At 38.1% G+C, this 21777-nt stretch overlaps 3 protein-coding genes and 1 long non-coding RNA gene across 5 annotated transcripts; 3 read left to right on the top strand and 1 right to left on the bottom strand.

Annotated features, from left to right (window-relative positions):
- Window positions 1–1611: 1611 nt before the first annotated feature.
- Window positions 1612–3068, top strand: LOC113728212 (uncharacterized). Its single transcript, XR_003457998.2, has 3 exons — window positions 1612–2233; window positions 2344–2435; window positions 2518–3068. It is a non-coding gene; the product is annotated as an uncharacterized lncRNA (long non-coding RNA).
- A 140-nt stretch (window positions 3069–3208) lies between these two features.
- On the bottom strand, window positions 3209–9532 carry LOC113728210 (probable protein S-acyltransferase 12). Of its 2 annotated transcripts, none has more exons than XM_072076712.1 (8): window positions 9183–9532; window positions 8007–8250; window positions 7141–7232; window positions 5951–6077; window positions 5768–5853; window positions 5113–5178; window positions 4684–4791; window positions 3209–4270 (listed from the first exon to the last, which is right to left on the bottom strand). In XM_072076712.1, the coding sequence occupies exons 1-8, from the start codon at window positions 9375–9377 to the stop codon at window positions 4208–4210; spliced, it is 981 nt and encodes a 326-aa protein (XP_071932813.1). In that variant the 5' UTR covers window positions 9378–9532; the 3' UTR covers window positions 3209–4207. The 2 variants fall into 2 exon arrangements, with proteins under 2 accessions (XP_071932813.1, XP_071932814.1); XM_072076713.1 differs by having other exon boundaries at window positions 3209–4133.
- A 9-nt stretch (window positions 9533–9541) lies between these two features.
- On the top strand, window positions 9542–13624 carry LOC113728211 (GRF1-interacting factor 3). Its single transcript, XM_027252763.2, has 5 exons — window positions 9542–9667; window positions 10002–10085; window positions 11634–11710; window positions 12745–12829; window positions 12910–13624. The coding sequence occupies exons 2-5, from the start codon at window positions 10011–10013 to the stop codon at window positions 13303–13305; spliced, it is 633 nt and encodes a 210-aa protein (XP_027108564.1). The 5' UTR covers window positions 9542–9667; window positions 10002–10010; the 3' UTR covers window positions 13306–13624.
- A 1791-nt stretch (window positions 13625–15415) lies between these two features.
- On the top strand, window positions 15416–17047 carry LOC113728209 (uncharacterized). Its single transcript, XM_027252759.2, has one exon. It carries the CDS (start codon window positions 15762–15764, stop codon window positions 16824–16826), a length of 1065 nt encoding a protein of 354 aa, XP_027108560.1. The 5' UTR covers window positions 15416–15761; the 3' UTR covers window positions 16827–17047.
- The last annotated feature ends 4730 nt before the right edge of the window (window positions 17048–21777 follow it).

Here is a 21777-nt window from a genome sequence, read left to right as displayed (position 1 = left end):
AGGAAAGAGAGGGACCCGCATCTCCTTGGCTCCATGTGCCCAGCCCAAAATCCCAAAACGCAACCATTTTTGTAATGGGACATGCATGCACAGTTGATTACTGCAGCAGTGCTGCTACATCCTGGCCACAACTCGCTCGCACGTGTTCATACAACATCCATATCTTCTTGTTGCCCCCTCTCCATGCATGTATGTAGATTCTTTTTTTTCTTGAAGGTCAAAATATTTTTAATATTATATTTTGATCCCTAGGTTATTAAAAATTATTAATATATCTCAAATATTTCATACTTTATAAATATTATCTTAAAATTTGGTATTATTTTTTAATTAAATCCATAATTTTAATTCTAAACTTGTTAATACTCATTAAATAATATAAATTACTATTTGACTGTTCTAATTTCTTTGTATTTTCTTGTTAAATATATTTGAAACATCAAATATATATGAATATACCTTTATTAATATCAATATATTATTAGATATTATATATATAATATTTTAATTTTTAAATAATTTTTATTTATGACGTCATCTGGTTCGACCCCTATCGACCCCCGGTCGAACCCATTGACCCCTGACCCCTGACCTCGGCCGAATCGCTATCCGGCCCGATTCTGAAAACATAGCAGTAATCTCAAAAATTTTCTCAAAGTATTTAAACTATGTATTTCAAAATATTTAAAAATTTACACTCTTCAAAAATTTTTTCTACAACTTCTACAATATGTTACAGTAAAATTTTAAATAAATAGCTAAAAAATTCACTTGCCAAATGGGGTCTTATTTTTAGGAATGTCAATTGGTCCGGTAATTTGGTTAGCTCAAACTTGCCCCATTTGATACAAGAATTAACGGACTACATATTTTACAAATAGGCCACGCTTGGTATCCGCCTAAAATCTAGGCCCAGGCTTAAAATGGACAAACTTGGGCAAGTCTAGGAATGGGTTGCCCAAACATTCCCCTGACCCCGCACCTGCCCGCTTCCCCCCATGTGTTAATAGAAATTTGCCTTGTAACAAATTTCAGTCAAATTCCAGCCAACAATTAAGTATCTTAAATATCAACAAATCATCGAGTCATTGTAAATATACAATTCACTGTAATTTTTTTCACAATACTTATCCCTTAAAAACAAACAAACAAATACTATTTGGATACAATATAACGTAACGAGACAAATACAACTCAAATAGTTAAATTTTTGCTTTCTAAATCTAAAAAATGTAAAACATACCATTTTTACAGGACCTCGTATCACCGCTCACGAGGTAATCGAATAAGTAGTTTATACTCTGGTTAAGCCCCCACTACTAGTTTAATTTGATATAATTACACACAGAACTAATAACGGACTCCTCCAGATAAACAAATGACGAATTCTTCCCCAGATATCTCCATCAAACTCAAAATAACAACTGTCTACGTAGCTTATTACTATTTACTTACTAGTGGTGGTAGTAGTTCCCAAAAAGCTGAGACGTAACGGAGGAAGTGCTCATCATGATGAGACCAATTTTTTTCTCTTTATACACACACACACACACACACATATGTATGTATGGATATATAGACATCAAGTGTCAGTACTTAACAACAACTTCGACAAAAAGGCACGTTTGAGCCCAGTCGAGCGGGGTGAGGAGTATGGTTTGGTGCTAATCTACTATTTACTACGAGTACTTAGGATATGGCTACGAATTGATGATGCATGTACATAAAGAAGATGATCCATCAAGGAATTCTCGTGGAATTAATTCCTTAAATTGGCTGCGGGTGCGTCCTGCAGTCCATCATCAATGTCTTGCATATAGTCTACTAGGCTGTAACTGGGCGAAGCAGCAAGAAACCTTCCCCGGCTGTTTCAGCTGGATGCAGTGCGTGTCCCAAAGTAATTGGATGGATTCTCGAGCCTTCTAACCCCAGCCCAGCTGCTTCCACTCTTTGCTCACCCAAGTCCTTCCTTTTAGCCTACGCTTAAAAAGTCAAGTTGCTTAAAGAAGTCTAGTTAAAAAGTTGTAATAGTAGTGTTTAGTTTTGGATGATTGCCAGCCAGCCAATTCAATCACTTCCAGATACACGTAGCATGGAATATCATCCATCTTCTCTCTCTCTCTCTCTCTTATATATTCAACGCCTTGCACTACCATATCATGCCTTCTTTTCTGCTGCTTAATATTACTCCGTCAATCATCGATTCATCGTCACCGGAGCGGTGTTATCCAGAGTTCAGTCTCACCAAACCTTCTTGTGTTATCTCTCTCTCTCTCTCTCTCTCTCTCTCTCTTTCTTGTTTTCGCAGTACCAGTCTTACCTGTTGTTGTTAACTTGTTATAGGATAGAAATTTGGGATGTAGTCAAACAATAGAGCGTCTCAGAGTTTTAAGGCGGGGTTTCCGAAGCCACATCCGCATAATATAGACAGATACGTAGGTTTTTTTTTTGGCTTTTGGGGTGGTTTTTATCCAAATTTTTTTGTTATTGAGCGCTAGCTACCATCTTTTTCCTCAGGATGGAATCATCATCATACAAGGAAGGCAGAGATGCAGCAGAGTATAAGAGAAGATTCCCGAGGAGAGTACTGGGGACGTGGATATCTTGCCTGGCTTCATTTTCAGTAAGCATGGTAGGCGGGCTAATGTTGACCCATTGGGAGCTCAGGCATCATCGCACCAACAGTCAACTATGGATGGTGCCCTTCGGCCTCATTTTGTTGGTCACTCCCGCAATTGTTTGGTTGTCAATCATCATCTCACATATACTCAGCTCCAATGAACATGAAGAAGATCATAAAGATGGTAGCGACCTGCACCCAGCAGTTGACACCACGGTCGTTATATCCTGATGATCCCGACAGATGATGCATAAAATTCATCAATCGGATTTTGATTTCGGCGGTGAGTCCCACCTTCTCTTCCCCCCCATCACCATCCATCCATCCAGCTTCCCCACACCCTCTGTCCCCCAACAAGAGAGAGAGAGAGAGAGAGAGAGAGAGAGTGAATATCATCAGAGGATGGGTTGGTCTTGTTCTGTGGATTTATTTAATGAGATTGTTGCTAGTTGCTACGCAAAAAAAAAAAAAAAAAAACAGCAGCCAACAGGAAAAGAATCCTCTTAGATACAGATAAACTCCAACATGCTCCATGAAAATAGGGGGATTAAAATTGCTACTGGCATCTATCGTTCTAACAAATCGAGATTACTCAGGGAGCAGCGGCATTTTTATTTACGAGAAGTAACTGAGTTGAATATTCGAATATTCAATAAGAAGTTTTTGTAGCTTGTTCAAGTTCAACTGCTTCTGCTTCTGTACCGGACGCAGACTGTTGAGCATTTTTACGACGATTTGCCTTTCTCCACCACCCGAAGGTGGGCAGCCAGCCCGCTCTCCTTCTCCTGCACTTGCACAGACCTACCCAATCCAATAAAATAAGCAACTACTAAGTACTGATTAACGCGGGCCGGAAGGCAGGCATCTTCCTGTGCACTGCCGTCGAATATTCAGTTGGTACTGTTTGTTTATAAGAGTACTGACTGGTAGCGTCATTTTGGCATAGTACTATTACAATTATTTACCAACTGGGGGCGTTGGTTTACAGAGTAGGAAGGAGGAGTACATTAGGTAGTAGAAGCCTGGAACGGACGTGGCCTTCACCAGGGAGACAGTAGTACCACCCAAGTTTCAATATGTCAACGCAAACTTCCTTCTCTAAAACCAAGCTTCCTTCTTGGTCAGTCTACAGAAAGATCTACTAGGAGAGTAAGAACCAAAAAGGAAAGATATTGTAGAGGCCGGATGGAATTAAAATATTCCATTCCTCTGCTCCTGTTTCATAATCATACAGCCTTCAAGAAAACAACACCCCAGACGCTAACACCACATAGCGAACCCACCAACACTCACTACAACCCCCACCCCCAACACCAGAAAAAAAAAAAAAGAGAGAGAGAGAGAGAGGAAGAATATAAGCTCAACCTCGTACTCGTAGTGGCTTGTATAAGACAGACAGACAGACAGACCGATTTAATAGGATAACAACCTTAGCGCCATGAAAAAGACTACATTGTTAGTAGTGGGTCAACCATACACCCAAAAACTCCATAAATGGGGGAGAGCATGATACCTGCAAGTAAAAATACATCCTGTATTCTAGTGATTGAACAGGTAAGAGTGGTTGCAGTTTTCCTTCATCCTTCATCAACGCAAGAAATACAGCAAAGAACGCCACCATGCCCAATTTTTTTTAAAAAAAAATGTGTCCTACGCAAACATCCGCAATAAAGCTCAATGCAAGACACAATATTCACCAGCAAATTTAATTCTGCCCAGTCCCCCAGCGTTGAGGATGAGTAGCAATCCCCTTGCTAGTTGCTCCTATTTCATAATGGTGTTCCCCAAAGTGGCTATTCATTGCACTCTACGTCTTATCTTAAAGCAAATATCCAAATAAAACCCACTATCACAATTCTCCAAATGCAAGCTATTCTAAAGTAACAGGTATCTTTCAGCTGCCCAAATATGGTTTAAAAAGAACATACATATTCTAAATGATTTGTAATGTACGGAACAAATGCTATGACCAGATATTACAGCGCCCCCCCCCCCTCTCCCCAAAAACAAAAACAAAAAAAAAAAATTCATACATTGTGGAACAGAGAAAGAGCTCATTCTACCGTATCTGAATGAATTGGGAAGTCTAGACCATGAAGTGCGGGAATATTCTTCAAGTCCTCTTCGGAAAATAATGGGAAGAACCAGAACATCTTTTTAGTACCAAAAACCTTAAGAACAATTTGGGGCGGGGGCAAAAGAAAAATAATGTCAGAAATGCATGCACGTCTTCCCCAATCTAAACTAAAAAAACTACATAGCACATTGTATTTGAAAAATCATGTAGTCAGAATTGAAAAAGTACCAGGAATATTCCCTACTGATAATAGCTGAAAATATTGTTCTCATTGAGGCCAAGTACCCAATAAAACCCCAAGAGTATTCTCAAAAGAACCACTCTTACCATGATTTGCAACAGTAGTTCTGATACATAATCCTACACAATCGCTTTACTTTAAGTAAAATAAAACAGTAAAAACATAAAGTTTTACCTGTTCAAAGTTCCTTTTGCGGCCTAGATCATACTTCCAGTGTACAGCTTTTTTCTTCTCATAAACCTGAAGGATAAGGCAGAGTAAGATTATCAAGAAAATCCAGTGTGAAAGACAACTTGCAAAGCTTTAATTAGTGGTTGCAAAGTCTTGGGATTTCATGCTCATTGATTGAAATCTTTGGTTTGCAGCACCCCAAGTTAACTTAACCGATATCCTTTGATCCATATTGGAATTTATTGGCTCGATTGATCACGAACTTCATTAATTATCCTACTGATCTTCTCCCAAACGTATACTATCAGCATGTGAAGAAACCAATGGTACCTCATCCAGTATATGTTTGGTCAATGTATCCATGATATACACAAAAGAAAGGACTTAAAACTGATTCAGGGGACACGACATCACTGTATGACTCTGCAAGTGGGGATTGCATACGATATCAACTAAACTAACTTTTATCTTCGATTTACATTAGGAGAGCTCAAATCCAGAATCAAAACATGCTTCCAGCTAAAACATATCTTTTCAAAACTACAGGTACCTCCAAACATGCATTCTCTCTCATCATGTCCAGTAGTTTACCACTTCTAAGACAATTGGAACAACGATGTGAAGCCAAGAAGAATTGAAGATTTATATGATTTATTACCTCCACTGAAGTGGTGTTGCTCAAGAGAAGGGATGTGTGCATAATAACGAAACAAAGAAGACTCAGTGCAAAAGCTAAGTTCAAAACTGCATCAAGGCACAAAATCTGTAAGAAAGAGGAATCCATGAGAATGAATGAAATGCTTGATGGAAATGCTGATGACCTGTGGGAGAAAAAACATACCAAAGGCCAAAAAGGTGACAGCAAGATTGCCAGGTGATAGAGAATGCTTCTTCGTTTGCTCAAAAAAATTCACGAAACTTGGCAGCAGCACAACAGTATTCAACGTTGTTTCTAGAAAAGTATAGAACTGAAAAAAAAAATGCCCTGCATATTAGTCCAGAATTGAGCAAAGAAACACAAAGCAATTCAAGAAATATGTGCAGCTTGGTCAAGAAGATTTACAAGAAGAGGGGGACCACCAAAATATATAAATATACATACATACATATGTGTGTGCTTGTATGTATGTATGCGTGTGTGTGCACGCATATATAAACCTACCATCATTGTGACATCTGCGAACCACAAGGTGCTATCATGTCAAAAAAACCTACTTGATATGGACTCGTGTGATCTTGGAAGCTCAGTTTTGTCGATCATCTAGCGAAAATGAGCTTAATAGTTTGACCTGGCTGACCATAATCCAGCATCCCCCAGATGCCCTTGGACATATCTTGACCAAAAAGAAAAGAAAAGGAAGAAGAAGCACTGGCTTTCCGAGGCCAAAAAGTGGTTATCTAAATAGGAAACAGACAAAAAGCTTTTCTGGAGACTAAAGCTTTTATACTGTGTCATTTGTAGGACTCAATATTGGTGCAGGAGAATATTGTTCCTACTAGTTTGAAATCTTTTAAATATGTGCAGTTCTACTTCCTAGCAAATTGACTGTTTGGAGACTTACTACCAGTGTTTCAGAGGGTCAACTCTCAAAGCAAAGGAAACAATCTAACTGAACGAGTACAATGAAATAGCTTTTAATTTTTCATGAGATCAGATTATTGGTTTCTTAAAAAGATCCACTTAACAAGGTGCCAGTATTGTCTGTACAAGGAACGCAAAAGATTACATTCAAATAATCTTTTTATTATTGGAAAAATGACTAGAAAACAAACAGAATATGCACCTCCAGGGACAGAATAAAGTAAAGCACTAACATGAAGTCTAACCAACATCTGTTATAGATCTTCCGTGATATAGGCCAATATCAGTACTTTATCGTACCCATCCACCCCAGCCAAAGGTCCTTTGTCTATTTCTAAAGTTTTAATAACCTAGTCCAAGAGACATATAGGATCAATAAAATGCAGTAAAAACTCATGCAAAGAGTATGCATAACTATTTTGATACAAGGGAAAGAATATCAAAATCACCACAAAGAGGAGGAAGAACTTGTGGTTCCTTGCCCCAACACAATTGACAACCCATATGCAGTGGTGATCCATCTTAAGGACGCATCTTTGGCCTGCAAATGCAGTTAGCAGTTTTAACCTAAACACAAGAGAGCCAACATTTAAAGGCATGTGCCTTGAAGAAATATCCAAGCCACAAAAAAGTATATAACTCAAATGATATATGAACCAGGATAATGCAGTTATGCAAAGCTGACAGCTATGTTCATGTAACTTTGTTCTCTCCCCTTCCCCCCCCACCCCCCAAAACCCCTTTTTTCCCATAAATGGAGAAAATAATACAACGGACACATATCAAGATCAACCAAAATTTGGAGGATCAGCAAAGTACGAGAAACAGAAATGTCAAAAAAAACCTAGCATTTTATAAATGGGTTACCCTCAGACAATTGGGTGCTGCTTTTGACACAATTAGCAGCATCAGCAAGGTTGGCAGAAAAATCAACATCATAAATACCCTAACCCTAGAGGAGAAATGAAAAGAAGGGAGAAAACAGAGCTCCAAAATGAAAGGAGAAAAGTGGATAGCTGCTAACAAACATTATTCAAATGAGTAGTAACACTAACAGCGGGAAAAGACATAACCATGCCAAATAATCCACAGAGATACCAAGACCAGTGGAGATATAAACTATTCCTCTCAAAGATAATTAGATGTTTATTCTTTACAGTGTTGAAAAAAGGACTCAAATGAGATATAAACTATTCCACGGCTAAGAGAAATTTTGGCAGGGAAAAACAGTAAGGGAACTGAAGCTCCATTAACAGTTATTTACCTACTCCCATTGCTAAGATAAAGAAGAAACTGAAGAGAAGCTTAAGCTTACAAATGGAGCAATGATGACATCGAGGTGGCTTGCCATTTTGGCATTGACTGCAGTAGCGTATGGCTGGTCTAATTTCTGTCCCGTCTGACAATGCAGAGGCTGAAGTTTGAGGTCCTAAATTGTGAGAAATTGAGGTGGGGTTACCCTCTTCTAAATCCTCTTCTGATACTAATTGCCAGTTATCAGGTACAGAACCAGGGTCCCGAAAGACTACCATCATATAGCTCCACGTTAACAAAATAAGCTGCAAAATGGAAGGCAAATTTAAATGACCTAGCGGCCACAAGGAGTGCTATTCAACCAAATTTGAAACAATGCATGGCCACTGGCAAAGTTTTCAAACAGCAAATCCCTTCAAACCTTATGAATTTACCTCTTGCCAGGATTTCTTTTAGATCAGACTTTTGCAAGTAAAATTCGCATCTAAAAGTAACCTAAACATCCTTATCCAACTTTTGCCACCTATCAGAACATTCAGGCCAAAAAGCAGCATCAAAAAAAGCCAAAAATACTCGTTAATACTGCCTACATCAAAGTGCTAGTCCCTCGCAGATTTCGAAAAAGCCTAAATCTCAAAGTGTACGTTTACGTTCTTTTTTCTACAAATAAAATGGTAAAGACAAAAGTAAGAAATTATCTTTCTTCATTCTTAGGTTAAATTAGTTTGAACGATAGGGCAGCCGGGTCAGCAGTCAAGTACACCATCTTTTTCTCCCAACAGATCGAGCCATCTTTATCAATGAAGTTTTGTTGAACAGAGAAGTAAGGCAAATCGCTTGGAGCTAGACACAGTGAAGTATCTTCAGTAAGTTTAGGAAAAATAACATGTCCTCACTGGCAGCAAATACTAGTATAACTAGAAAAATTAGAGGAGAAAAAAAAAAGAAATAAATCCCAGCTCATAATGACTGACCACCGCCCCCCCCCCCCAAAAAAAGGGATCTTTATAGCTAAAAGACTAAAGGGCGCCATCAAAAATCAAGTCTTTGGAGCTAAGAATTTTCCAGGAATGAATAGGCATACATACAAATAGTCTCACAAGTCACACCTAGAGCTAGAGCAGAGCACCCCCCAAAAAAAAAGTGTATAATAATAGTAGACTAGTGATGATTTTTGAAACAAAAGCAAATAAAAGGAAGGGGGAGATAAAATTAATATTGTGGGAGAAGAGGTTACCAGATAATGGAAGAGGATGACGATAAAGAAGGAAAAGAAAGAGTTGAAGCCACCGCGGAGAAGATGGGGAGCCCAGGTGAGGATAACGACGGCGTAGTAGGAGAGGGCAATGATGGAAAGCACCAGGAATATCATGAAATAGCCCAGCACTTTGAGCCCTGAGCATAGCCTAAAGGGGTTTATTACAACATCCATTCTCCTGCTGATCAACAATCACTCTGCTACTGCTTTTTCCGGTTGTTCCGATGGGATGGGGGTTTGGTTTTGGGGCCAAAAAAAACATGTACTCCAGAATTGGCTAATATTAGTAGTACGTACACTTTTTTGGATGAGTTTTACTAGTAATAGAAAAGGACCTACAAAAGTTTATTTTAGTAAAAGTAGCCAAAGTAGGCTTTTGTTAGTTCTCTCACCGTCTTGCGGTTCCCGGTCCTTCCCCCTAAAAACTTCACTTTGTGCCTTTCTTTTTCTCTCAAATACATCAGGTAACAACACCTTTCACTTTATGCCCTTCTTCTCCTTCCTCATACCTCTCCTCCTCCTTCCTCCTTCTGTCCCCTTCTCCCTTGTCAAGTTACCATATGAATACATATAGAGATATAATCTTATGGTCATAAGAGCATTTCTATTGTACAAAACCCTGTGCTAATTCATTAGTATTTTGTTTTTCTTTTTCACTTTTGTTGCCAGTCCATAGAAATTCAATTAGGGTTTTGATATTTTACTGTTTTAAGACTTGGGGAATTTTTTTCTTTGTTCCCCTACCCTTCTTTTGGGGATTAAAAGGAAATTAGATTTAGGGGTTTTTTTTTTAAGCAGTGAGCAGGGATGCAGCAAACCCCCATGATTCCGGTCATGCCTTCATTTCCCCCTACCAATATCACCACTGAACAGATTCAAAAGGTATTGTTATCTTCTTTTCTGCACCCCCTTTATTTTTTATGCCCTTCCCCGTACACAATTCATGCATAATAATAAAATGTATTATACTCTGGTGCTCGTTGCCTAAAATTCATGTAGAAGCTCGTAAAAGATTCTATATTTTTCTTCTTCTTTCTTTTTTTTTTTATCCTTCCAAATTTTGGTTTTGGTAGGACAAAGATTCTCTTTTCATTAGCTCCCCTGCTATTTTCATAACTTTTTTTGGGATGTTTTGTTAAACCTCTTGTACCCGCTTGTCAGTTCGCCCCTCCCACTTGAGCTATTTCTTGAAGCAGCAGGAGGGAGAGGGTACGCAATATGTGGTGAAAAATCTCATCTTTTGCACATGAACTGGCTTGTTAACGATGTTGGTGGATTTTTTAGCTGTTGATGAAGCTCTTCTTTGTTAAGTAATAATCTTTATGCACTACTTGGAAAATGAAATCTATGAAGATATTTTTGCAAGTTTTCTTGTTCTTGTTAGGATACACCGTGAAAATTATCTTCATGCTCGCGGATAATGGAAATTAGTCCTTTTGGCAACTTCTTTTAAGGATAATAGAATGTTTGGTATAAACTTTACGTCATTTGTGATATCGAATTCATGGAAATCATAGGCTAAGATTCAACGAACCTGCGTTTGCCACGTTACCTCCTAATTGGAAACTAAGATTCGACCAACCTGCATCTGCCACATTACAAGCCTGAACACTGCACTGCATATGAAAAAGATATATCTATTTACGTTTATGCTTAACCACAACCTGGCAATAGTTGAGGTTGTGCCCAACTCTTGTACTAATAGATACCATTGACGGATATGACTTCCTTGTTGTGTTCCTTGCATTTTCCTAGTTCGAGTCACGTAGGATCTCATCATTAGCATTGACTGCATTTATTGCTGCTTTGCACCTGTAAAAGCTTTGAGTATTACATCCTTTTGGAAGTTTTCGTCTAGTTATGTTCAACCATTATTTGTTACCTTTTGGCATTTTCTATCTTCAAACTACTAGCATCATTGGTTGTAGGGCTCCAATTTGTCGTTCCACAAATTGTTTTCTCCTAAAACTCAATTCTTTCATGCAGAGCAAGCTTTTTATATATGCTGGCACAGTTGTAATACAATACTTGATTTTTTTTTGTGAGAACTTGTTGTTTGAGAAAAAAAATACAGAAAAAAACAACGTCGTAGTAATAGATGCTTACAAGCATTACACACGCATGGAATGCTCTGTGTCTTACTACTTTTTAAGGGCCTGCCCTTACCTGTATGATATTCACTAATGATGCATCATTCTCCCAAGGCATGTGATTCTTAGTGTTATTGTTATCTATACTAGCCGTGATCATGTGAAGTTGTTTGTTCTCTTGCTGTCAGGTGTATATTGTTTACTTGATTTCAGTATTACCTTTAAACAAATGAATCATATTGGTGGTTACGTTGGCACCTCCTTTGAAGTTTATTTTGTCAAAGTTTGTGGAAAGTAGATTTTCTCACGCACCTGGTTTGGTTCTAAATGTTTTATGCAGTACCTTGATGAGAATAAGAAACTGATTTTGGCAATTTTGGACAATCAAAATCTTGGAAAACTTGCTGAATGTGCCCAGTAAGTGGTGAACTACCCCTCTCTCTCTATGTGTGTGTCTGTGTTCATTGACACATTGACACAGCCATGTATCAATGTGGTGAACTACCTCTCTTTCTCTCTATGTGTGTGTGTGTGTGTTCATGCGTGCACATTGATACAGCCATGTGGTTAATTTTTTTAATGGTCGCTACTGCCTTCCCATCCATGCACACACTTCATTATTTCTTCTTTTTGACTGTCTAATTATGTGATATCTAGTAAGCTATCTGCACTTTTCTCATTTTCAAGCTTTTTATGGTCGTACACAAAATATGAAATATGCATGTTTTTTTGTAATCAGTCTTCTTCTTCAATTCAAACTCCAGGTCTTGGTTGATGCTTGTGTCAAAAAGAGGAAGAGGGATATAGAATTAATATTGGCTAACATCAGAATTTGTAGATGGCAGTTTGCATTTGAATGTAAAGTAAAAGCTGAAATAAAACTTTTCTACTCAAGCTTCTTCTTTACTTGGGTATGGCTTGCAGTTGGTCAATGTACTTATTTAAATTGGTGCTCTAATGTAACAGTTCTTGTGTGTCTTTTTACCTGGAATTGTTTGGAGGTTCAATATAAATGTTTTAAAAGGTACAAAGGTGATGCCCAACTTTGACTTGCCCAAAGGAACCATTCTACTGGTGCTCATGGATCTTAGGTTAGGTATTAGCAATACGAGTTGAGATTTCTGTTTGCTCTTTTATAGGCCATTGGTCAGTCAGTTCCACTTTTCAATGAAGCATCCAGATGTGGGATATTTGTCCACCAGGATGTGTGAGGATACTCATCTCTTTTCTCTGTGATCCAAAGAAAGAAAGGGATAGATGTGAGAGACTGTCTCTGAGAGTGAGCAACTTTGGAGATAATGGAAGAACTTGAGTCTTTGTTTGTCAGGACGTCTGTTTTACATAATATAGCCTAAGTCTTCATTCTTTCTGATTTTTTTGGCACATTATTCCATGCTGTAATTTCTTTTACATTTTCCTGATAATAAACGTGGGACTCTGATTAATCTAAGGTACCAGGCTCAACTGCAAAAGAATTTGATGTATTTGGCTGCAATAGCAGATGCTCAACCACAGACGCCCACAATGCCTCCACAGGTCTATTAGAGAGTTCAGCTGATTGAGTTTGGTAATGTTGTATTTGTTGCAGAATTTATGCTTAATTTGTATACTTGCAGATGGCTGCCCATCCTGCCATGCAACAAGGAGGATTCTACATGCAGCACCCTCAAGCTGGTGCCATGGCTCAGCAACCGGGTGTATTTCCTGCAAAGATGCCTTTGCAGTACAATAATCCACATCAACTGCAGGACCACCACCAGCAGCAACTACACCAACAGCATCAGCAGGGTATACAAGGGCAAGTCAGTGTTCGACCTGGAGGGCCCAATAATGGCATGCATCCGATGCACAGCGAGGCAGCCCTAGGAGGGGGTGGACCTCCTGCATCTTCTGGCCCAAGTGATAGAAATAAACAGGATGCATCCGAGGCAGGGCCCTCAGGAGCTGATGGCCAGGGGAACTCAGCCACTGGACGTGGCGGCAGTGGAGAAGGTTCAGAGGAAGCCAAGTAATGGGGCCTTAAAAAAAAAAATGTTTAGGCTGCACTTTGGCTGTTTGTGTTTGTTGATAGGAGGAGGTTTCTGTCGTAATAGGACTGGTTGTGGCTGATGGTTTTTGTGATAATTAACAGAAAACAGAGTTGCTTTTATAGGGAAGGATAGGCTTGGTTGGTGTTTGTTGTAGCCGACTTTGTGTTGTAATTATAGGGAGAAAGCTTGTGGTCTGAGCTTCGGCTTCTAGTCTCTGTAATAAGCTTGTGTTTAGGGGATGTCGGTCAGTCCAACTAATTTTAGTGTTGTTGTTGTGAAAGAATGCATAGGCTTTTCCTAATTTTGGTGGAGCTCTTGATCGGTAATCAGCTGGAGGATTCTCTTGAATAAGGGTATTTTGAGGATGGAAATTGGTGTATTAAAAGGCCGTACGTAAGGTGCTGTGTTGGTGAAATAAGAAGTGAACTTGCATTTCCTTAGCTTTTAGCACTTGGGAAATTAGGAAGAATACGATCTAAAAATAAAGCGTTTAAAGCACGTTGGTTGGTTTAGTTTATTTTGCCACAGCCTAGCGGCCATTCAATCAAAAAACAAAACAAAAAAAATCTAACCCAAATTTGACATAACTGTGGCCATGTTGGTTGGTGCATTGAGAGAATTTGAGATGCATGCCTTCATTTAGTAACCTTTTTTGGTTTCTTTGATCAGCCCTAATAGCTGCTATAGTGTTGGAACAGAGGAGGAATGGTAAAGAATTCACATCGTCTTAAGTAAGTCGGTTTATATGTTTGAGGAAGTCGGTTTACATGTCTTAAGCAAGTCGGTGGGTGCGTCCGTATCCTTATTTGTTGTTCTTGTTGACAATAATATTATACGTATTGTGTTGTACTACATTTACTGGTGGGTGCGCTGTCTGTCGGGAGAAATAATTGAATTGTTGTTATTTAGGAGTAGCATTCCCGTGAAATAATTGGATTGGGTCGAGTGAGTGTACAATAAAATAATTAGATTTTCCAGGAAAATATCAAATTTCTTTATAGACTAGTAGTATTATGATTTTTTTCTTTTTTCTGTTCGGTTCATCTGTGATAAATGCTTTCATCACTATACTGATAATGTGCTTCGTAGTTGTAATTTGTTTTGTCCGCTGCCTGCATATCTAATATCTCATGAGCTCTGCCTTTGCGAGATTATTATGCAAATTAGGAAAGGTATGGGGGGAAATTAAAAAAAAAAAAAAAAAAAAACTTGTTAGATAACCACCAAAGTCGGGAAAGAGAGAATTGACAAGCGAAAGGGAGGGACCGAAAAGGAAGTTGTGCTAATGTTAAACTTAAACAGGGGGAGAGAAGAATAAAGAAAGAATTCCTTCGTTCTCTTTCTCAACCGACCTTCTCGCATACATGTAATTAATCATATCCATATCATCAGCGGTATCTTTTGATTGCGTATTGAAAGAATATTGAAAAAAATGAAATGGTTGGTGATGAAATATTCTGCCATGACACACACACACACATATATATATATATATATATGGTTGGTGATGAAATATTCTGCCATGACACACACACACATATATACATATATATGGTTGGTGACTGGGTGGTGAAATACTCCGCTATATACGACACATTTTATTAGTGGTGAGTGGTGAGTAATGAACGAAGGGTTTCTCCCTACATTTTATTAGTGGTGAGTGGTGAGTGGCGCTATAGTATTGCACCGAGTGTCTTGTTATTATTTACACTTTAATTTTCTAATAATTCAACTTAGTTTGGTTTAACACAAGTGTAAATAATAACAGGACACTTGACACAATATTATAGGTGACATTGGGTTGGCATAGAAAACATGTCACCGAGGATCCCAAGTGACATAAAAGTAGTCGTTTTGATTTTTCTGCCCATTATAGAAAAAACAAAAAAAAAAAAAAAGAAGAGTAGCAGTCCGCTCCGCAATCCGCATGTAGTAACTTACTACTAATCAAAGAATTAATTAAATCCAAAGGCTTCCGTTTTGTTGTTTGTATATTCGTATTGGTGGCCGGTCGATATCATGCAGCAGTAACACTCGCTCTCTCAACCGTCAACTTAAACCCTCATCTCAGCTTCTCTCTCGAACTCGAAATAACAAAGGCCACTCAGCTCTCTCTCAAGAGTCAAGTCTCATCTTTGGATTTTTTTTTTTTTCTCGTATATTCTTCCTAGCTCCCTGCCAAAATTAAGTTGAAAACAAAAACTTCATTGATCGACCCTTATCCTTTAGCTTCTGTCTTCCTCACTTTCTCAGTTACTTCTTCCTTTTTGTTTTTCATTTTTTTCCCCTCCCCATCCTTTAAGCTTCTTCATTAAAAGGAAGGAAAGCACTGTGCCGTTGCCCCCTTTTTTCTTTTTTCTTTTTTTTCTTTCTTTCTTGTTTCTTTGCCCTTCTTCTCCTAACATATACATATACTGGTATGCATAATTATAACCAGCATGCATAACACGACTTCCGATACCAGGATGAAACAAGAAGCACAGACGCTGCACCGCCACCACCCCCGCCGCTTTCGTACGAGGTTCGCTACCGCCGCTTCTATCGCTAAACCCACGGCCTATCTTATTCTTCTCCTCTTATGTTACACCTTAGGCTATCTGTCTGCAGTGCCGGCATCCTCAAGAAACAGTACTAGTCCTACTACTCTTAAGAATCCCACAAACCTCCTCATCTCCACCCCCACTTCCATCACCCGGCCCCCTCCTCCACTAGCTCCAGAAGACCACCACAACTTCTTCGGCTCCGTTTGTGCCGCCCAGCCAGTTCCTCCGCAACTCGTCCGCCAAACCATCATAGACCGAGTTTTCAACGGCACCTCCCCCTGGGACAACTTCCCTCCCCCGCATATCTCCCGCCTCCTGCACCCCACCAAACTCAGAGGCTGGGGCTCCACCGCTCCCGTCTTCGACCACCTCATCCGGAAAGTCCAACCCAAGACCATCATCGAGGTGGGCACGTTTCTCGGGGCGTCAGCGCTTCACATGGCCCGCTTGACTCGACTAGCCGGCCTTCATGAGGGTACTCAGATCATCTGCGTCGACGACTTCCGGGGTTGGCCCGGGTTTCAGCAGGAGGACCGCCACCGCCGATGGTTCAAGGACTTCACGATGCTCAACGGGGACGTGACGCTTCTGTATCAGTTCATGCAGAACGTTGTCAGCGCCAACGCCACCCATTTGGTGAGCTTCCTGCCCTTCTCCACCGGCTCCGCGCTGGAGAAGCTGTGTGAGTGGGGGATATTCGGGGACTTGATTGAAGTGGATGCCGGTCACGATTTTCACTCGGCGTGGTCCGATATAAATCGGGCCTACAAGATTTTAAGCCCTGGCGGTGGTGGGGTCCTCTTTGGACATGACTACATGACCGCCGCCGACAATAGGGGTGTGCGAAGAGCCGTGAATTTGTTCGCCCGGCTTCACAATCTCCGGGTCCAAGTCGATGGCCAACACTGGGTCCTCCTCCACCCCAGCAAACAACAACAACCGCGTTTAACAAGGCATTAACCAACCCTTATACTACTAACCTTTGCTGCTTTGCTTTTTTTTTTTTTTTCCTTTTTCTATTTTCTTTTCCCTGCTGCAATCTTTTCCTGATCCTTTATTTCCTTCCTTCTTGTGCCCATTCTGTATTTTAACGCACGCACCTTGTAGTATTTTTTTTTTTTTTTTTTGATGAAGAAGAATTGGCAAGCTTTATATAATAAAAATAAAAATTTACGCTCTAATCGTCAACTTTTTTTCTCTTATCTTTATCTACAATTCTAAGAAGATCAGGAGAGAAATTTGACTTTAAAATAACTTTATCCACCCTATTGAGATAACTAGCTATAAAGTCAGCAGCTTGATTATATGGGTGATACACAAAATATATAGTCAACTCTTTGAGGCATGACATTAAATCCTTTATATCATAATATGTAGCTAGAGCGGACAATCACTTTAAAATATCTGCAACAAAGTTTTGAATCAATGCGGAATTCAACACGGTTCCATCCCTTGAATTTATCTTCCTCTACCTTGTAGTATTATTTGCTCTCACAGTCTTTACTGCGACGGTCTACATCTAGTTGGCAAAATGTAAAAATGAGGTTTTTTAATGTCAGGATGGTCCTCCAAAGTTGCTTAAAGTGTTCTCAAATTGAAAACGTTTCAATTCGGCCCTTAAAATTTGAGTGTAAGTGTTCCTGTATAAGAGATCAATCCTCACAGGGGCAACAAGACAAAAAAAGTGTTCCAAGCTGGTCAACTAAACAAGTTCTGTTCTTCTGTTAGGCAGAAGTTTGACTTAGATTAATAGGACCAAAAAAAAGCTAGAAAATATAAAGACTAGTTCTAAAACACTACAAAAGCTTCTGCACCAATTTATATTTCACAACTATAGCACACATATGGTAATGCTTAGTTGAGATTGTGTTTGGCCTTTTTTTTTTTTATAAATGGCTTTAGTCACTTTCTTAAGCATAAGCTACAAGCCTGACTAAAAGTCTTCTCTGCACTTATACTAAAATTACTATTCTGATTTAAAGGTGGGAATCGCTCTCTCTAATCTCTCTTCACTTAGTTCGATACTCTCTTAGATAGATTAGAATAGAAATAAAAATAGGAGTAGAAATAATACAGAAATTGATGATTGACAAAAGAAAGGGAGAAAAAAAATTTTAAAGTACATTTGTTGCATTGTGCACAAATGCTGGTTGCGCTTGCCTGAATGCTGATGGGTTGACTTATTTGGTGAATCTCGATGACGTGGCAGATGCCACGTGAGCACTCGGTCTCCCTTGTTGTCGGTTGAAGTGGGAGTATACTAAAATTAAACTTCCCTACCCTTCCTTTTTTAAGACAAATTTTCCTTTTTCATATTTAGATTGCACTGGTACCCAATTAAAGACTCGACCTGTCCAAAAAACATTTGGACCGTTTTCATTCAACCCAAACTCAATCCATCATTGATGATCTAGGTAACCCAACCCAACGTTCAAATAAGTGAGTGGGTGGGAAGGATTGTTGGATTGGGGTTTAATTTTCCACCCCCCCCGGCCCAGTTTTCAACTATCGTCATGCAAACTTTGAGACGGGAACACGAACAAGCCATTTCTCGCATTAGTGCATTCCATTTAACTATACAAGTCTATAGTCACGTAAAACCCAAAAAAAAAAAAATGTCCTTTTAAACTTAATATCAGCCCAAATAGTTGTTTGATACCCCTACTGAGTATTTAAAATTAACGAATTAAGCTTTTTTATTTCTGTTAAACTTGCTCGTTAACTTCAATTTCTTACCTCTGAATATATTAAGGACCACTTAATTTGTATGTAAAATTTAAAATAAAAGTTTTACAACGTATTTTGTTGAACCGTTAAACTAGTATAACAATGCTTCGATCAAATTATTATTTCACATACCCACACGCTTTTATAAATGCACTTATGCTCTCTCACTCACGGATACACATACATAGACTTGGAGCACAGATGTTTGTCAAGTCAATCATTTTTGTCAATTTTGTCTAATTGCACAAAATGATATATACTCTTTAATTTTTTTATTAGACGGCAACATCTAATCTAATATATTTCTACTTCTACTCTAACCTACACCGGAAGGAGATACCCAACAGAGTTTAGAGAAACCGATGGGTGCACAACGCATTCGTATGAATTTAGAAGAAATCATATATAGTGGCACATTAATGGGAGGTAAGGTTTAAACCATTGACCTTCTACCTCATCAAGACTTAAATTTTTTGTGGTGGTCAACAACCCAAAAAAAGATATATATTCAAGGGATAATTTCATAAACCTCCCCCGATATTTCTTATAATATCACTCAATTCTCTTGAAATTTTTAAAATCTCACTTACCTTCCTTGAATTGACATTTCTTGTAATATTTTAACCCCTTTGGAGGAACTACAAGAAAGATAAATTTTTTTGTTCCAATACTACGTTTATATTATCCTATATATGAAATTTATAACAACGATAAAAAATAAAATAAGGTTAAATTTTTAAAAGGTGTAAATTTCTTGACGTAAACTATTTATTTTAGTTGTATTGGAACAAAAGCAAAATTTACGCATTGAAAAATTCACGCGTATGAAGAGATTATTTAAGTTTGCAATAAAATTTAAACTACACGATGAATTAAAATATATTTCTCCAAAAAATATCTTGACTTCCTTTATTATAACTATGCATGAAATTTTTTAAGGTATTAATTACTCTCTAAAATCTTCCTAAGTGGTTGATATTGATTAGATTTAATTATTCATATCCTTTGCTATTCCACCATGACTCTAATGTAAAGAAATATGGATCATTATTAGTTGGCAAATTATTTTTTTAATTTGCATTTTTTGTTTTTAAAATTTTATTTTGTTTTGGTTTTTTGGTTAAATAGTTATTAAGAGTAAAGGTAATGTTGTCAATTTGTAACATTTGATAGGAATATTTAGTCTTGTCAGGTTGATAAGGGAGGTAAGTGAGATTTTAAAAACTTGAAGAGAACTGAGCGATATTATGACAAACCTCAAGGAGGTTTCTGAAATTATACCTATATCCAATGAAGTGAAATTTTACATTTTATTTTTGATCAATCATGACCAAGAACCTTTTCAGAGGTGGTCATTCTGATTACGGGTCCTTTCCAATGCCCACGTACATAAATACCCTTTCTCACTCTCATGTCCCATGCGCACGCGCGCGAGGCTCTCTCTCCTCAATATTTTGTTTTTTCATGAACGTCAATTTTTACCGTCAGAACATTCCCTGAAATAGATCGTTTTTCTTTGATATGAATAGTAGTATATCATTGTTTTCTCCTCCTTGAACTCAAATGTCCTTCCACTCTTTCCAAATTCCGACAATCTTAACGGTACTTCAAAAAATGAAAAATAACAAACGACAGAAGTTTAAGTAGAGGATACCATCAAATACCTGATAAAAAACTTATCTTACGGATGAATGGCCACAAATTAATCAAAAGAAGAGAACAAGTCCGCAAAAAAATTTTTTTTTTTCCCACAAGAAGGAAAACGAGAATATGCAAGAGAGGGTAAACATCAAGCTGAAAGGCATTCGGACAGAGGAGGGTAAGAATAAGAGAGGCTGCTATCGAGACGGTGAGAATAAGAGAGGGAGAAGTGGTAGGAATTAGGAGATGGAGGCTTGGAGGAGTTGAAAAAAGGGAGATGACTTGAAAATGGTCAGTGGAGATGGCAGACCCAGGGACAGAGGACACAGTGTATGGTACGATGATGTGACGATGTGTCCCACCTTATTGCAGCGTGGTTGGTTTGATTCGACATTTTTATTGTTATATAAAAATTATTGAAGTCATATTGTCACGTGATGGTTTCAAGAAAAGTATGTGACTGGATTTGGAGCTTGACCTTAGATTAAAGTAACGGATCTTCTGTCCCACATCCTGTGTCACTCTCTGTTCCACTTTTTATTATATTGTTATCTCTCCTTCATAAACATCATGTTTTAATTTTTTTTGTTTTCTTAAGATCCAATAACTATTAATTCAGTAATACACAAAATTTAACAAATTCAAAAAATCAAATTATATATTATTAGTTTGTAACTAATTAAATTATATATTATATATAATTATATACCTATATATATTTTATATATTTATTTTTTTAAAGCGGGTGGCGGGGCGGAGGTACACTTCCCCCCTGCCCCGTTTCTAAGCGAGAGAGAGAGGGAAAAAATTTCTCCCGCCCCCCCATCCCAACCCTCTTCCCATTAGCCCCCCGCAGGGCGGCCCATTGTCATCCCTAGATTTCGGTAGCAAAAGTGTAAATTATTATAGTACAATAAAGGTGAAATAAGAGGAGAGAAAGGTTTTGGGCATTTTAAGGCAAGGCAAAATATGGCAAGACGCACCCGAGATACCTACAGAAAGTAATTATGGGAGGAAGAGTAGCTTGCAATTAATGAAAAATAATAGGGATTTTCCACGGAGGGAGAGAGAGAGAGAGAGAAGTGGAAGTGCGATCGAATTAATTAAAACACTGATTGGACTCCAAAGGGAGGATGGATTGAAGTAAACGCCATTTAGAGGGAGAGAAATGCTAGAGAATATAAGAAAGATGGGAGAAACGTATAATTCATCTGTTTCATTTTGATAGGTTCGTTTTGCTCTTTCATCCATTTTAAATTACAATTCATTTTTCATTTCAATTGAAAAGTATATAGTTAATTTTTAATTTCTTTAATATACTTCGTTGTTGTCGGTAAATATAGACCGCATTATTTTAGTACAATCAACTTTTTCATCATTATATAAATACATATTGAATGGTGCAATATGCCATTATTATTATTGTTGTAATTGATATAAATATGTGGTGATTAGTGATATTCATGCTGATATTAATATAAGGGTATTTTTTTTAAAGAAAAAAATATTTGGTACATTTTCAATAAAGATAACTAATTTAAAA

The sequence above is a fragment of the Coffea arabica genome, chromosome 2c, assembly GCF_036785885.1.
Source record: "Coffea arabica cultivar ET-39 chromosome 2c, Coffea Arabica ET-39 HiFi, whole genome shotgun sequence".
Taxonomy (NCBI): domain Eukaryota; kingdom Viridiplantae; phylum Streptophyta; class Magnoliopsida; order Gentianales; family Rubiaceae; genus Coffea; species Coffea arabica.
The sequence above is the reverse complement of the archived record's forward strand: the minus strand, read 5'-3'. Positions and strand labels throughout refer to the sequence as shown.